We start from the raw sequence: 18,846 nt of genomic DNA, 5'->3' as shown, positions 1-18,846 counted from the left end.
TACATGAACAGAATGCATCAGTGATATGTATTTCCAATTACCGTCACAGCCCTACATGAACAGAATGCATCAGTCATATGTATTTCCAATTACCGTCACAGCCCTACATGAACAGAATGCATCAGTCATATGTATTTCCAATTACCGTCACAGCCCTACATGAACAGAATGCATCAGTGATATGTATTTCCAATTACTGTCACAGCCCTACATGAACAGAATGCATCAGTGATATGTATTTCCAATTACCTTCACAGCCCTACATGAACAGAATGCATCAGTCATATGTATTTCCAATTACTGTCACAGCCCTACATGAACAGAATGCATCAGTCATATGTATTTCCAATTACCTTCACAGCCCTACATGAACAGAATGCATCAGTCATATGTATTTCCAATTACTGTCACAGCCCTACATGAACAGAATGCATCAGTCATATGTATTTCCAATTACCTTCACAGCCCTACATGAACAGAATGCATCAGTGATATGTATTTCCAATTACCGTCACAGCCCTACATGAACAGAATGCATCAGTCATATGTATTTCCAATTACCTTCACAGCCCTACATGAACAGAATGCATCAGTCATATGTATTTCCAATTACTGTCACAGCCCTACATGAACAGAATGCATCAGTCATATGTATTTCCAATTACCGTCACAGCCCTACATGAACAGAATGCATCAGTGATATGTATTTCCAATTACCTTCACAGCCCTACATGAACAGAATGCATCAGTCATATGTATTTCCAATTACCTTCACAGCCCTACATGAACGGAATGCATCAGTCATATGTATTTCCAATTACCTTCACAGCCCTACATGAACAGAATGCATCAGTGATGTGTATTTCCAATTACCTTCACAGCCCTACATGAACAGAATGCATCAGTCATATGTATTTCCAATTACCGTCACAGCCCTACATGAACAGAATGCATCAGTGATATGTATTTCCAATTACCTTCACAGCCCTACATGAACAGAATGCATCAGTCATATGTATTTCCAATTACCTTCACAGCCCTACATGAACAGAATGCATCAGTCATATGTATTTCCAATTACTGTCACAGCCCTACATGAACAGAATGCATCAGTGATATGTATTTCCAATTACCTTCACAGCCCTACATGAACAGAATGCATCAGTGATATGTATTTCCAATTACCTTCACAGCCCTACATGAACAGAATGCATCAGTCATATGTATTTCCAATTACCGTCACAGCCCTACATGAACAGAATGCATCAGTCATATGTATTTCCAATTACAGTCACAACCCTACATGAACAGAATGCATCAGTCATATGTATTTCCAATTACCTTCACAGCCCTACATGAACAGAATGCATCAGTCATATGTATTTCCAATTACTGTCACAGCCCTACATGAACAGAATGCATCAGTCATATGTATTTTCAATTACCTTCACAGCCCTACATGAACAGAATGCATCAGTGATATGTATTTCCAATTACTGTCACAGCCCTACATGAACAGAATGCATCAGTGATATGTATTTCCAATTACCTTCACAGCCCTACATGAACAGAATGCATCAGTGATATGTATTTCCAATTACCTTCACAGCCCTACATGAACAGAATGCATCAGTCATATGTATTTCCAATTACCTTCACAGCCCTACATGAACAGAATGCATCAGTGATATGTATTTCCAATTACCGTCACAGCCCTACATGAACAGAATGCATCAGTGATATGTATTTCCAATTACCTTCACAGCCCTACATGAACAGAATGCATCAGTGATATGTATTTCCAATTACCGTCACAGCCCTACATGAACAGAATGCATCAGTCATATGTATTTCCAATTACCGTCACAGCCCTACATGAACAGAATGCATCAGTCATATGTATTTCCAATTACCGTCACAGCCCTACATGAACAGAATGCATCAGTGATATGTATTTCCAATTACTGTCACAGCCCTACATGAACAGAATGCATCAGTGATATGTATTTCCAATTACCTTCACAGCCCTACATGAACAGAATGCATCAGTCATATGTATTTCCAATTACCTTCACAGCCCTACATGAACAGAATGCATCAGTGATGTGTATTTCAAATTACCTTCACAGCCCTACATGAACAGAATGCATCAGTGATGTGCATTTCCAATTACTGTCACAGCCCTACATGAACAGAATGCATCAGTGATGTGTATTTCCAATTACCTTCACAGCCCTACATGAACAGAATGCATCAGTGATATGTATTTCCAATTTCGTCACAGCCCTACATGAACAGAATGCATCAGTGATATGTATTTCCAATTACCGTCACAGCCCTACATGAACAGAATGCATCAGTCATATGTATTTCCAATTACCGTCACAGCCCTACATGAACAGAATGCATCAGTGATATGTATTTCCAATTACCGTCACAGCCCTACATGAACAGAATGCATCAGTGATATGTATTTCCAATTACCGTCACAGCCCTACATGAACAGAATGCATCAGTGATATGTATTTCCAATTACCGTCACAGCCCTACATGAACAGAATGCATCAGTGATATGTATTTCCAATTACCGTCACAGCCCTACATGAACAGAATGCATCAGTGATATGTATTTCCAATTACCGTCACAGCCCTACATGAACAGAATGCATCAGTCATATGTATTTCCAATAACCGTCACAGCCCTACATGAACAAAATGCATCAGTGATGTGTATTTCCAATTACCTTCACAGCCCTACATGAACAGAATGCATCAGTGATATGTATTTCCAATTACTGTCACAGCCCTACATGAACAGAATGCATCAGTGATATGTATTTCCAATTACCGTCACAGCCCTACATGAACAGAATGCATCAGTCATATGTATTTCCAATTACCGTCACAGCCCTACATGAACAGAATGCATCAGTGATATGTATTTCCAATTACCTTCACAGCCCTACATGAACAGAATGCATCAGTGATATGTATTTCCAATTACCGTCACAGCCCTACATGAACAGAATGCATCAGTCATATGTATTTCCAATTACCTTCACAGCCCTACATGAACAGAATGCATCAGTGATATGTATTTCCAATTACCTTCACAGCCCTACATGAACAGAATGCATCAGTGATATGTATTTCCAATTACTGTCACAGCCCTACATGAACAGAATGCATCAGTCATATGCATTTCCAATTACCTTCACAGCCCTACATGAACAGAATGCATCAGTCATATGTATTTCCAATTACCGTCACAGCCCTACATGAACAGAATGCATCAGTGATATGTATTTCCAATTACCTTCACAGCCCTACATGAACAGAATGCATCAGTGATATGTATTTCCAATTACCTTCACAGCCCTACATGAACAGAATGCATCAGTCATATGTATTTCCAATTACCGTCACAGCCCTACATGAACAGAATGCATCAGTGATATGTATTTCCAATTACTGTCACAGCCCTACATGAACAGAATGCATCAGTGATGTGTATTTCCAATTACCTTCACAGCCCTACATGAACAGAATGCATCAGTGATGTGTATTTCCAATTACTGTCACAGCCCTACATGAACAGAATGCATCAGTGATATGTATTTCCAATTACCTTCACAGCCCTACATGAACAGAATGCATCAGTGATGTGTATTTCCAATTACCGTCACAGCCCTACATGAACAGAATGCATCAGTCATATGTATTTCCAATTACTGTCACAGCCCTACATGAACAGAATGCATCAGTGATATGTATTTCCAATTACCTTCACAGCCCTACATGAACAGAATGCATCAGTGATGTGTATTTCCAATTACTGTCACAGCCCTACATGAACAGAATGCATCAGTGATATGTATTTCCAATTACCTTCACAGCCCTACATGAACAGAATGCATCAGTGATGTGTATTTCCAATTACTGTCACAGCCCTACATGAACAGAATGCATCAGTGATATGTATTTCCAATTACCTTCACAGCCCTACATGAACAGAATGCATCAGTGATGTGTATTTCCAATTACTGTCACAGCCCTACATGAACAGAATGCATCAGTGATATGTATTTCCAATTACCTTCACAGCCCTACATGAACAGAATGCATCAGTGATATGTATTTCCAATTACCTTCACAGCCCTACATGAACAGAATGCATCAGTGATATGTATTTCCAATTACTGTCACAGCCCTACATGAACAGAATGCATCAGTCATATGTATTTCCAATTACCTTCACAGCCCTACATGAACAGAATGCATCAGTGATATGTATTTCCAATTACCTTCACAGCCCTACATGAACAGAATGCATCAGTGATATGTATTTCCAATTACCTTCACAGCCCTACATGAACAGAATGCATCAGTGATATGTATTTCCAATTACCTTCACAGCCCTACATGAACAGAATGCATCAGTCATATGTATTTCCAATTACCTTCACAGCCCTACATGAACAGAATGCATCAGTGATATGTATTTCCAATTACCTTCACAGCCCTACATGAACAGAATGCATCAGTGATATGTATTTCCAATTACCGTCACAGCCCTACATGAACAGAATGCATCAGTGATGTGTATTTCCAATTACTGTCACAGCCCTATATGAACAGAATGCATCAGTGATGTGTATTTCCAATTACCGTCACAGCCCTACATGAACAGAATGCATCAGTCATATGTATTTCCAATTACCTTCACAGCCCTACATGAACAGAATGCATCAGTGATATGTATTTCCAATTACCTTCACAGCCCTACATGAACAGAATGCATCAGTGATATGTATTTCCAATTACCGTCACAGCCCTACATGAACAGAATGCATCAGTGATGTGTATTTCCAATTACTGTCACAGCCCTATATGAACAGAATGCATCAGTGATGTGTATTTCCAATTACCGTCACAGCCCTACATGAACAGAATGCATCAGTCATATGTATTTCCAATTACCGTCACAGCCCTACATGAACAGAATGCATCAGTGATATGTATTTCTTGGCAGAATGATATAGGGCTGTCCCCGACAAAAACAAATGCACCTTTCGAACAATCGATTGGTAACGTGTATTTTTCCATATAAAGACACATTCTTTGTGTTTTGATCAAATCAACTGCATGCACTGAGCTTGTCTGATGCTTTAAGCGAACTGTTTGATTAAATAATTAAGACACACAAATGACTAGGGAGTCCGACCGCAATCGATTTGATTTTTCTAGGCCTTGCTCAGACTTGCTGTGCTAAAAAAATAAAAAATAAAAATAAACAGCGAGTGACTGTGTGACTAGCACCGTTGTCCCTCTCACCTCCCTGCAGTGACCACTATTGGTATAAGAAATGCTATAAAAAATATATCATCCATCAAGCTGTTCTACTCTAGCTTTTCCTGCATGGGACTCAAAGAACTTAGGAGCATTTTTTAAGAAGTGGCTATTGGAGCACAGGTGCTTGCATATTGCAGAAGAGATAGGCTATAAGTTAGAAGCTTACTATGCATAACCCATCATGAATTAGATAAATATAAGGTTAATACTGCATTGGCTTTATTACCTAAAAGAGGTAGGCTTGGAGATCTAAATATAAGACGATATATCAATATAGAACAGGATTATCTATTTTGTATCCAATTTGAATGGAGTTGATGGAGAGAGAAAAATACTGCAAGAGAATGCTTGTGCATGCACCGATTCAAAGCAACGATACTCGAGTGACAGGCTATTTTTTTTTAAACTCTGCAGCTGCAATAAAAAAAATAAAAAAATCTTTACAATTAAAAAACAAGGTGAGCCCCGAAAGACAGATGGATAAATTAGACATGCATTCAGTCTTTATATTAGTCGATGCTGCAGCAAATGTTGGCCTACTGGTCACAAGAAAAAAAAAGTTACCATTTTGAGACGATAGATCTACATGTGAACTGCACTCCAGATTGAAATGGGGTTGTCCCCACCCTGAGCGTTGAGAAGCCAGATTTAGACATTGCATATCATTTAACAGTTCCATTTCACACCATGTTATTCATATTAATAATTTATTATAATTTACCAATTTCTCGCAGTTATTTATCCCGGGAAAAGGGAGTGGCTTTGGGGTGTAAATCCCAGGAAATCTTGGTAACCGGGTTCCCACCTTCAACCGTAATGTGGATCCCAGAAAACGTAGCCGCTGCTTGTGCAGTAGCAAATGGGGAACCTAATAAATTAAAGAAAACATTTTGTGCTCTAAACTAACATGACTTAAAAAGGTAATGATGACAAAGCTCAGACCAACTACCAGTATACATCCCATTTAGGCCTACTCTATCAATTCCTTCAAAAAATGAATATTGTATAAGGCTACCTAAAAGAAGAACAAGAGCTCTACCTCAATACCAACACACTGACACTTTCAACCTCTCCCTGACCGAGTCTGTAATACCCACGTTTCAAGCAGACCGCCATAGTCCCTGTGACCAAGAATGCGAGGCAAAAAACACTGAAACATGCATGAGAGCACCAGCTGTTCTGGAAGACTGTGTGATCATGCTCTCCGCAGCCGATGTGAGTAAGACCTTTAAACAGGTCAACATTCACAAGGACCAGGGCAAGACAGATTAACAGGACGTGTACTGCGAGCATGCACTGACCAACTGGCAAGTGTCTTCACTGACATTTTCAACTGTCCGAGTTTGTAATACAAACATGTTTTAAGCAGACCACCATAGTGCCTGTGGCCAAGAACACTAAGGTAACCTGCCTAAATGATAATGGCCCCGTAGCACTCACCTCGGTAGCTATGAAGTGCTTTGAAAGGCTGGTCATGGCTCACATCAACACCATCATCCCGGAAACCCTAGACCCACTACAATTCGCACACCGCCAACAGATCCACAGATGACGCAATCTCAATCGCACTTTGCCCTTTCCCAATTGGACAAAAGGAACACCTATGTGAGAATACTGTTTACAGCTCATTGTTCAACACCATAGTGCCCACAAAGCTAAGGACCCTGGGACTAGACATTTTCCTCTGCAACTGGATCCTGGACTTCCTGACAGCCACCCCCAGGTGGTAAGGGTAGGAAACAACACATCTGCTATGCTGATCCTCAACACCAGGGCCCCTCAGGGGTGCGTGCTTAGTCCCCTCCTGTACTTCCTGTTCACCCACAACTGCATGGCCAAGCACAACTCCAACAAGTTTGTAGACATAACAAAAGTGGTAGGTCTGTTCACTGGCAACGAGGAGACAGCCTATAGGGAGGAGGTCAGAGACCTGGCAGTGTGATGGCCTGTCCTCTCCCTCAATATGAGCAAGACAAAGGAGATGATCGTGGACTACAGGGAAAGGAGGGCTCACATTAACATTGACAATGCTGTAGTGGAGCGTGTCGAGAGTTTCAAGTTCCTTGGTGTCTACATCACCAACAAACTATCATGGTCCAAACACACCAAGACGGTCATGAAGAGGGCATGACAACACCTTTTCCCCCTCAGGAGACTGACAAAAATATTGGCATGGGTCTCCATATACTTGAATAATTATACAGCTGCACCATCGAGAGCATCCTGACAGGTTGCATCACAGCCTGGCAACTGCTCGGCATCTGACCATAAAGCGCTAAAGAGGGTAGGGCTTTATGGTCCAATACATCACTGGGGCCAAGCTTCCTGCCATCCAGGACCTATATACTTGGCGGGTTCAGAGGAAGGACCCAAAAATTGTAAAAAAAGACTCCAGTCATCCAAGTCATAGACTGTTCTCTCTGCTACCGCATGTTAAGTGGTACCGGAGCGCCAAGTCTAGGTCCAAAAGGCTCATTAACAGCTTCTACCCCCAAGCTATAGGACTGCTGAACAATGAATTAAAAGGCCACCAAGACTACTTACAATGACCCCCCTCTTTGTTTTTACACTGATGCTTCTCGCTGTTTGCATAGTCACTTTACCCAAAACTACATGTACAAACTACCTCAACTAACCTGTACTCCCGCACATCGACTCGGTACCACCTATATATAGCCTCGTTATTGTTATGTAATTTAATTGTGTTACTTTTTATTTTATACCTTCGTTTATTTAGTCCATATTTTTTTACTCTATTTCTTGAATTGCATCGTTGGTTAAGGGATTGTACGTAAGCATTTCACGGTAAGATTTACACCTTCGGTGCATGAAAAGCAAGAGAACATTTCATACAGTCAGCTTTGGAGAAGTAAAAACCCCATAATGAAAATCACCAGCTTCCATCTAAAACTTTAGAGAAATTAAGATATTTCCATTCTTACCTGCAGGTGCTCAGTAGAGCTGCTGCTCAGCTCGTCTCCAGACTCCGAGTCGTTGCGTCTCTCCGAACCCTCTGAGTCACAGTGCCCTGGGGGCATCTCCACATTCAGGGGCACCCTGCGGAGCTCAGGGGAAGAGGCATCGGCACGGGGCAGCGTGTTACATCCTCGTCCAGCAGCATGGCTGTGAGGGTGGGTGTGGTTGTTCTTTATAATGTCTGCCAGGGCCCTGTCATGGTTTGTGAGCCTGCCAGGGTCTCTACCAGGATTCTGGTTGGCGTCCCTGTCCCTGCGCTGGCTCGGAGGGGTGAGGGCAGCCCCCGACGATGAGGAGGGGGAGGGTGACGAGGGAGAGGGCCGGCTGAAACTGGTCAAGTTCAGGTTCTCGTTAGAGACGCTTGCCTTGACCAAGACCGAGTTTCCCCCGCTCCCCCCACCGTGATGCCCCAGGTGCAGAGGCTTGGGAGGGGGCATGAGGGCCTTGCGGACCTCTCTGACATACTGCGCTGGTATGTAAAACGCCTTGGTTCCCTCCTCTTTCTTGACTTGCCACCAGTCCTCGTTGGTCTTCTTCACCAGCATGTAGCACTCTCCCTGGCGGATGGAGATCTGGCGCTCCTTGGCCTTGTACTCATAATCATACTCCACCTCAATGTACACCTGGCCTGGGGCAATGGGCAGCTCACACCCACGCCCCTCTCGATCTGACGCCATGACCGTGAAAATGCTGTCTGGACCTTACCACCGCAGGGACACAGCCTGGCTCTGCATGTCCCACTGTGTAACTGGGGAGAAGGAAACAGGGGAGCGAGATTAGGCCTATGTTATGATAACATTAGTACACATACAGACAAGGGTTGAAAATGCTGTTAAAACATTCCTGGAATCAGGAGGGAAATCAGCAAGAGATCTGGAATCGTCTAATGCCAAGATTTCTGGTCTTGCATCCTTCGTTTAGACAGACACACACAATATAGAATGGATGGATGGGATGAGGGAGCATAGACTGAAGACTTTCCCCAAGTCTATGTAAACTCAGTAAGAGTTGTGCTCCTAGCCTAAGAAGCTGCCTGACAGGTAGATAAGATTACACAAACACACAGTGTGAGGGACTGGGACTCAGGAGCATAGCCTGAAGAGAAGACTGATTCAGTAACCCCCATACACAAGGGTCTATGGTGTAGTACATTGAGAGTTGTGCTGCTCCTAGCCTGAGTGGTAGATAAGATCAGAGCAGTGACATTCAAAGTAGGGGCTGCAACCCCCCTAGTGGGGTCGCCGGGGAACTACAATGGGTTGCCAAAAATAAAAAATACATTTGAACAAAAACTTTTAAAAAGTACAGATTATTGTATGGGACAATTATCATAATTTTGTTTTGTTTTGAGTAAATGTATTTATTGGTTTCTTTTCAGTTTGATAACTGATGAACATTTTATGAATTGAAGGATATTAATTGGGTTTGTATACCTCTGGATTAGAGGCTGTGAGCAGGGCTCTAAATGCAACTAAAAAGGTTGCATATGCTCTCATATTTTTCTGTGCAACCTGGAATTCTAATTTTTGGGAGCACCAGAGCACCTAGAAAATCGCCTAGATAACAATTGTTACTAATGATCAGTCTGCGCTTTACCGCAACCCCCGAGTACAGAGTACCCTCCCTCCCACTCCTGCTTGCATCCAGTTGCCGGGCCCCACACACACCAAACCTGTCACTCAAGCAGCCAGTTCCTCCATTCTCTCAGCATGCTGTCAAATCATTCACAACAGATTCTTCTCAAACAAGAAAGATGCTGCTTTCCACATTGCTTCTAAATATTAATCCAGATGTTTCTATTAGTCTAATCCAGATGTTTCTATTCTATAGGCTATTATTAGTTTGTGTTTCTTGAACTCTGCAAAACACTAAAGGAAGTTGCCGTTTGCCTAACAATGCTAATCGCTAACTCTAATTGGATAGTTGGCTAGCTAAATACCATTTTGCTAAATTCACGAGCTAGTAGTGCTGGGGTGGGGGGGTTGATCGTTCCATATCGTAATATTATATCTATACTTTGACTCCAAGAATCGATGTGCAAAAATGATACAAATGATAAAAGTTGACACACATACTCATTCCATTTTCTTCATTGTAGGATAATAGTGAAGACAACACTATTAAATAACACATGGAATCATGTAGTAACCAAAAAAAAAGTGTTAAACAAATCAAAATATATTTTATACTTGAGATTCTTGAAAGTAGCCACCCTTTGCTTTGATGACAGCTTTGCACACTCTCAACCAGCTTAATGAGGTAGTCACCTGGAATGCATTTCAATTAACAGGTATGCCTTATTAAAAGTTAATTAGAGAAATTTCTTTCCTTAATGCATTTGAGCCAATCAGTTGTGTTGTTACAAGGTGGGAGGGGTATACAGAAGATAACTCTATTTGGTAAAAGACAAAAGGAAAGGAAGACAGAGTTACCTCTGCTGCAGAGGGTAAGTTCATTAGAGTTAACTGCACCTCAGATTGCAGCCCAAATAAATGTGTCAGAGTTCAAGTAACAGACACATCTCAACTAGGGATGCATGATATAAAAATCGGCAAGCATATCGGAATCGGTCGATATTAGCTAAAAATGCCAACGTCAGCATGGGTCCGATGTCAATTTTGGTGCTGATGTGCAAAACCGATGTTAAAGTTTACGTGCATACCTATATAATGTAGGTAGATGACGTAATGACGCCACCAAAAAATACAGAGCTCCACAGAACATAAGCAGAAAAATACGAAGTGCACACTTTCAACAACTAAAACAAGTTCAAGTTGAGCAGTCATTTGAAAGGGTAAGAACATTTCAGCGAGACAACTCAAAGGCAAAATCCATTAACGCCAAGATAATGGAATTCATTGCCTTTGACAAGCAACCAGTCTCTGCCGCGGATGATGTTGGGTTTCGCCGACTGGTCGAGCCCCGGCACAGACTACTAAGTAGGTGGTATTTTTCAGATGTTTCCCTATCGGATTTACACAGTATTGTTGACACGCACATCTATGAGCTACTTGCTTACTGCTATTAGCTTCACAACTGACATTTGGACCAGCGATGTCAGCCCCATTAGCATGCAGAGTCTGACAGCACAGTGGGTCGACAAGGATTTCGTACTGAGGAAAGCCGTATTGCGTTGCTTAAGAATCCTCATACCGCTGCTGCCATTTCAAATGGTATTTGAGAACATGTTTGAAACATGAACACAAGAAAATATAAAACAACTAAATTGGAATATATCGAATCTCCCATTCCTCTCTATTTAAAACAACAAAAAAAGCTGTTGTGCAGAAACTCACTGCCTTCCTGAAGACAATCAATGTATACAAAATGCTTCAGTCTGGTTTTAGACACCATCATAGCGCTGAGACTGCACTTTTAATGGCGTCAGACTGAGGCTCTGCATCTGTCCTCGTGCTCCTTGACCTTAGTGCTGCTTTTGATACCATCGATCAGCACACTCTTTGGAGAGATTGGAAAACCCAAATTGGTCTACACAGACAAGTTCTAGCCTGGTTTAGCCTGGTTTAGAAAGATATCAGTTTGTCTCTATGGATGGTTTGTCCTCTGACAAATCAACTGTACATTCCGGTGTTCTTCAAGGCTCCGTTTTAGGACCACTATTGTTTTCACTATATATATTTTACCTCTTGGTGATGTCATTCAGAAACATAATGTTAACTTTCACTGCTATGCGGATGACACACAGCTGTACATTTGGATGAAACATGATGAAGCCCTAAAATTGCCCTCCTGGAAGGGCTTTTTAAACTCGGACAAAACGGAGATGCTTGTTCTTGGTCCCGAGAAACAAAGAGATCTTCTGTTGAATCTCACAATTACTCTTCATGGTTGTACAGTTGTCTCAAACAAAAAAAAACTGAAGGACCTCGGCGTTACTCTGGACCCTGATCTCTCGTCTGACGAACATATCAAGACAGCTTTATCGGGGGGGCAGAGCTAGCATGTTGGAGTGAACGGCTGTGCGTGAGAGGCTCCTGCAACTTTTTTGCGAAATAATCTAATTTAACCTACTTTATGGCACTTTTTACAACAAACGTTTCTTTCTAATACAAGATTGTAACTTTTTATATGAAAATGCTGAGTAATAAGCGACCAAAGGACAATAAATCCACAGCGGAGGCCTACTCTCCACTAAACAACGAGACAGACATGGCGGGAGGCACATGCAACAACGTGACACTTACAGAACTTACCCGGGCTCTGGGGGAGCTACGTGTTGCTATAGCTGAGGATCTTAAGGCCACTATTGCTGAACTGGACACCAAAATCGAGAGCATCATTCGAACGGCCGCTTCGCATGGCCAGAGTATTGTGGACCTTGAGAAAGCTTCTGAATTCAACGCTGGTAGGATCGACGAGTTAGAGAAGCTATGCACGTCATTGCAGGATACTGTGCAGAGGCTTTCTGTGAAAGTGGTGGACCTGGAGGGCCGATCCAGACGTAATAACCTTCGCGTTGTTGGTCTGGCAGAGGGGATAGAGGCGGGCTCTCGCCCTACCGACTTCTTCGCCAAGCTATTGAAGGATGCAATGGGATCGGATGTTTTGGATTCGGATCCCCAGCTGGACCGCGCACATCGCTCCCTTGTCCCAGGGCCTGGACCGGGCCAACGTCCAGTAATAATCTGTTGTCACAGTTTCAAGACCAAGGATCTTATCCTGCGTGAAGCTCGAATGAGGGGCAACCTGTCACATAAAGGGCATCCATTCCGTGCCTATGAGGATTATGCGCCCGATGTGGCAAAGCATTGCGCCGACTACAGAGATGTCATGACCAAACTCTACAAACTCCATCTTCGCCCAGCCTTACTCTTCCCTGCAAGACGAAGAATTACCCCGCCTTCCGGTGAGAAGATTTGTCTCTCCTCGGTTTTGGACGCAGAGAAGTTTATCCGGGGATATACACCAATCCCCCGTACAGGTTAGAGTGCCTTGTTATTGCGTGTTAGGGTCTGCTCATGGAATCCATACTATACCATATTGGGTGAAAACGTATTAAACGGGCTCAACAAGGGCTACCGAGCATGTAAGACGCTGAGCAGACCAATGGATGGCGGTCAGAGCTCTCATTTAACGTTAAATTCACTTTCATCCCGGCTGTGCTCAGCGATGCATATTTTTTACTTCCAGGTTTGATCACTGACACCTTCGGACGGATATACTTATATTCCCCCACTTTTGTTTTGTTTCGTTATTTATTTTACAATCCTTACATTACTCTTACTACCATACCATTTATTTATTGCTTGCAGGGTACTGGGGGTGATGGTTGGGAGGGGGCAGACACCTGGTTAGCAAGTTGATGTTTTGTGCCGTTCTGCCGCTGTCTAGCCGTTGGGCCTCTCTCCCGACTAGAGTCCCAGCAGCCCTCTGTAGTGCTTATGTATGTGTAGGTGTGCATACATATAATTACTATTTGTACTCTATTACTATTTTCTCTTAGCATTTTAGTATTATGTATGTGTATATTTTAAATCAGTGTAGATTGTTATTCTGGGGTATGAATGTTTGTATGTATATGTATGCATATATATATATATATATATATATATATATATATGTATATATATGTATATATATATGTATGTATGTATGTATGTATAAGGTATATATTTTTAATTAAACATGTTTTTTTTTTAATGGGGGGAACGTTTAATTTAACAAATCCTTGTTCCGATCTCCTGACCCACAGTATGTAAAGGTACGGCTGACTATGTCGGTTGCGGATGGTTTATTTTTTGACTGGCAGTGCTTAGCAATATCATCTTGAGGCTATATCTTGCTTATCTCTGGGATTGACCCAGGATGACGCTTAAATGCGCAATATGTTTAAGTTGCAACTTATTCGGTTTAGGTTTACATTACATTACTCTTACTAGTAGAAGTTCTAGGATAATGAGAGGTGAACGTATAGTTGGGATTTTATTTTTGTTTTACCTCTTGTTTGAGGTCGCGCCGTGCTTTTTTGGCATCGGCCAGACAATGTGTTTATTATTTTTATTTTTCCTTTTTTTTCTCTCCTGTTTGTACATGCCTGTTAAATGTGGGTTGATGGGGGTAAGTGTTGGGGAAATTAGGGGAACAGGGTGGGAAGTAAAGGTGCTTGCAGGGGGAGGGGTGGGTTGGATACTGCTCGGGTGTAGGTGCTACATTTTTTATTTTTTTATTTTACCTTTATTTAACCAGGCAAGTCAGTTAAGAACATATTCTTATTTTCAATGACGGCCTGGGAACAGTGGGTTAACTGCCTGTTCAGGGGCAGAACGACAGATTTGTACCTTGTCAGCTTCCGGTTACTAGTCCAACGCTCTAACCACTAGGCTACGCTGCTGCCCCCCATATGCTGAGCGTGATGGTTTGGTGCGCTTTCTTACCTTTTTATCAAGTTACATGGTATGCAGGCCACCATAGGAACTACAAACGAGAGGAGGGCGGGGCTTACATTCACTTCCTGGAATGTCAAGGGTTTAAACGAACCAATTAAGAGGGGCAAGGTCCTAGCCCACTTGAAAGCACTCTCGCCTGATATTATATTTTTGCAAGAAACCCATCTGAAGAATAACTCTCATAGCAGACTTAAGTGTAGGTGGGTGAGGCAAGTGTATCACTAACTTCTCTGCCAAAACGAGAGGCACAGCGACTCTGGTACGGAAAGGAATTCCCTTTCTACATAAAACCACTATTGTGGATAAAGAGGGTCGGTATGTGATCGCAATAGGAGAAATCCACTCTACCTCAGTAACTCTACTAAATATCTAATGGGCCAAACATTGACAACCCCTCTTTTTTCAAAAGAGTCCTTGCCCTGATTCCAGATATCTCCCATACTAACCTGGTCATTGGAGGGGACCTTAACTGTGTGCTAGACCAATATTTGGATAGATCCTCTACCCGGCGAACCCCTACCTCCTATTCAAGCGAATTCTTGAATACCTACATAAAAAATTCAAACTTATTTGATATATGGAGGATCGCTAACCCTACGGGTAGAGAATACTCCTTTTACTCTCATGTTCACAAGGTTTACACTCGAATTGACTACTTTTTGTTGGATGCTAGACTACTCCCCTATACCTGTAAGGTTAGGTATCATGATATTATAATATCGGACCACAGTCCACTCACCTTCTCCCTGAGATTGGGTGACATTGTACCAAACGAGAGGGTCTGGAGGTTGAATCCTCAGCTCCTCACAGAACCAACATTCTGTGAATATCTTAAAGACCAAATTAAATTTTTCTTTGATACCAACGACAACACAGAGACCTCCCCAGCATTATTGTGGGAAACACTGAAGGCTTATCTGAGGAGGCTGTATCATCTCCTTTCAGGATGCCAGGAGTAGGCAAAACAGAGGAAAACTGGAAGAACTAGAGGGACAAATTCACTTACTGGATAGGGAGAATGCTAGCCACCCATCTATGGAGAAACATAAAAAAATGACCTCTTTAAAATTTGAATATAATCAGATTCTCTCAGCTAAAATTGTTAAATCTTGTCTCTATGCCAAGCAAAAATATTTTGAGTTTGGTGACAAACCACACAAATTACTCGCCAGACAACTTCGAAAAAATGTGAGTGAGCGAATGATTCACAGGGTTAAATCTGCACCTGGGGAATTACTCTCTTCCCCCAAAGACATCAATGACAGATTCCGGCAGTTTTATGAGACTCTATATACATCTAAAGCGGATCCTAACCCCTTAATTATGCAAACATTTTTGGAGGACTGTAATCTTCCTGCCCTGAACCAGGAAGATTCTAACTTCCTGAATAAGGAAATATCTCTTGATGAAATTCAAGAAACAATTACATCTCTAAAGAGTGGCAAGACCCCGGGCCCAGATGGATACCCTGGTGAATTCTATAAAACATTCAGCAACATGCTCTCTCCCTATCTGCACAAAATGTTGATTCAGGCCAATGAGGATGGAGCTCTCCCTTCTACTTTGGACGAAGCGTTCATTACAGTTATACATAAGAAGGGTAAAGATCCAGAAGATGTAGGGTCATACAGACCAATATCTCTCCTTAATACAGACCAAAAGATTTTAGCAAAAACTCTGGCTAACAGGCTTAGCACTTTAATTGGCAAATTGGTCCATTCGGATCAGACCGGCTTTATCCCTAACAGAAACTCATTCTTCAATCTCAGGCGCCTCTTCAATATTATGTATTCTCAGAGGTTACCCAACGTCGACCTTGCCGTCATATCTCTTGACGCCGAAAAGGCCTTTGACCAAGTTGAGTGGCCCTATCTATTCAAGGTCCTACAGAAATGTAATATTGGATCCAGGTTCATAAATTGGATCCAGCTTTTATATAGGAACCCCTGTGCCAGAATACTCACTAACCAATCATTGTCGCCCCGATTTAACCTCAACAGGGGGACAAGGCAGGGTTGTGCGCTGTCGCCTATGCTCTTCGCCCTAATTATCGAACCGCTCGCTCAGACGATTAGATCTCATGCAGCAATACACGGCTATAATACTAAAGATACTCTAAATAAGATCTCCCTATACGCAGATGACATCCTCCTCTATGTAACAGAACCCCAGGCTAGTTTCCCAGCTATTCTTGATGTGATCAATTTGTTTGGTACCTTCTCGGGATACAGAATAAATTGGAACAAGAGTTAATTAATGCCCATACGGTCGCAAAATACCTCCTGGCTAGAACATCTCCCATTTAAGTTATCTTCAGAAAAATTTACCTACCTAGGAATTGTAGTTACCAAACAATACTCCTTACTATTTAAAGAGAATTTCCCCTCTCTGATACAAAAACTCAAAGCAAACATACTATTTTGGAGAACTCTCCCAATTTCCTTGCTCGGAAGAATTAATGCCATTAAAATGGTCTTCCTCCCACAACTGCTCTACCTATATCAGAACATCCCAGTATTCATACTTAAATCCTTTCATAAACAACTGGACTCAATAATCAATCCTTTCATCAGGGATTATAAAACACACAGGATAGGTAAAAAACACCTCTGTAAATCCAAGATGGAAGGAGGATTGTCTCTCCCAAATTTGATATTTTATTACTGGGCCGCTAACCTCTGCATTGTTACGTTTCTGTTGTATGACGTACTCCCGGCATCCAGCTGGCTTAGTATGGAGCATGAGGAGTGTCACCCCTTCTCTATTGGCGCTGTGATTTTGTCGCCTGTCAATCTGGAGATGTCACTTTATTGTAACAATCCTATTATACATAGCACAGTCCGAATCTGGAAGCAAATTAAAGTCCACTTTGAGCTTAGACCAATGTCATTCATGCTCCCTGTCGCCAGGAATCCCTCCTTTGCCCCTTCTAACCTTGATAACACCTTTGAGCGATGGGGAGAGTTGGGGATAAGTACCAAAGGGGATTTATACATAGAAGGGACCTTTGCTTCCTTTGAGTTGCTGAGGGAAACTTATAATCTTCCCAGAAGTAATTTTTTCAGATACCTACAAATTAGAGACTACGTTAGGAAACACCTCCCAAAATTTGGGAATGCTAAACCTTCCATGTTTCACGGATGCATAAAAATATGCCCCACCTCAGATAAACTGATATCGCGTCTATATGATGCTTTTCAATCTGTTAGCACACCTTCTACTGATGCCATCAAGGCAAAATGGGAGGAAGAACTAGGGACTGACATCTCGGTGGCAGACTGGGAAGAGAGCTTGGAGTATATCCACACATGCTCCATTATTTCCAGACATAGTCTCATGCAATTCAAGGTATTACACAGATTACACTATTCCAAAACTAAACTGCATAGGATATTTCCTGACACATCCCCTACATGTGATAAATGTCAGGCTACGCAGGGTACACTACTCCACTGCTTTGCCCTATGCTCTAGCTTGCATGGTTATTGGTGTGGAATTTTTAGGATCCTCTCTGAAGTTTTGGAGACTTCAATAGATCCAGACCCGCTTCTGATAATCCTGGGAGTATCTGAGTCTCTAAATGGATTAACCAACCCCCAAAAACAACTAATCTCGTATGGTCTCATCTCGGCAAAAAAACTAATCTTGTTGTTTTGGAAAAGGAGGGAAGCGCCCTCTACCAAATTATGGCTCAGTGAATTGGCAAACACTGTACACTTAGAAAGAATTAGATATATTCTGAACAATAAATTATCAACAGTTGATAAAATCTGACAGCCTTTCCTCTCCTACTTGGACGAGTCGGCGCTGTGAATTTGTACTTATTCACGCACTTTCAATTGTAATATTTTAATCTACCTTTGGGCACCATGTGCTGGCCCTGCCACCCGAGCAGTTAGGAGGGGGGAATAGGGGATGGGGGGGATAGGAGGGACCTCTTCCCTCTTTCTTTCTACGTGTCCTTGTTTTGTATGTCGTGTTTTGTATTATTTGTTCTGCACCCAGAACTCTGGGTCTTGTTGTTCCTGTCGGCTCTTTAATGTTTAGATAAGAATTGTATACCTGTCATGTATACCTGTACACCATTCTTGTGTGTGTTTAATAAAAATAT

The 18,846-nt window shown here is 42.0% G+C and overlaps 1 protein-coding gene and 1 pseudogene across 5 annotated transcripts in view; one reads left to right on the top strand and one right to left on the bottom strand.

Moving 5' to 3' along the window:
* LOC118394930 (rho GTPase-activating protein 12-like) overlaps window positions 1-18,846 on the bottom strand; it is a 232,701-nt gene that overhangs the window by 96,651 nt on the left and 117,204 nt on the right. For all 5 annotated transcript variants that reach the window (XM_052464088.1, XM_052464086.1, XM_052464087.1 and 2 more), the window contains exon 2: window positions 8,295-9,076. In XM_052464088.1, coding sequence (XP_052320048.1) covers window positions 8,295-9,005 — 711 coding nt within the window. In that variant the 5' untranslated portion in view covers window positions 9,006-9,076. The remainder of the gene's footprint in view (window positions 1-8,294; window positions 9,077-18,846) is intronic.
* LOC118394931 (zinc finger E-box-binding homeobox 1-like) overlaps window positions 1-18,846 on the top strand; it is a 209,441-nt pseudogene that overhangs the window by 131,563 nt on the left and 59,032 nt on the right.

The sequence above is a fragment of the Oncorhynchus keta genome, chromosome 15 (genome assembly GCF_023373465.1).
Source record: "Oncorhynchus keta strain PuntledgeMale-10-30-2019 chromosome 15, Oket_V2, whole genome shotgun sequence".
Classification (NCBI taxonomy): Eukaryota; Metazoa; Chordata; class Actinopteri; order Salmoniformes; family Salmonidae; genus Oncorhynchus; species Oncorhynchus keta.
Note: the sequence above shows the minus strand (reverse complement) of the source record. Positions and strands in the feature narration are given on the sequence as shown.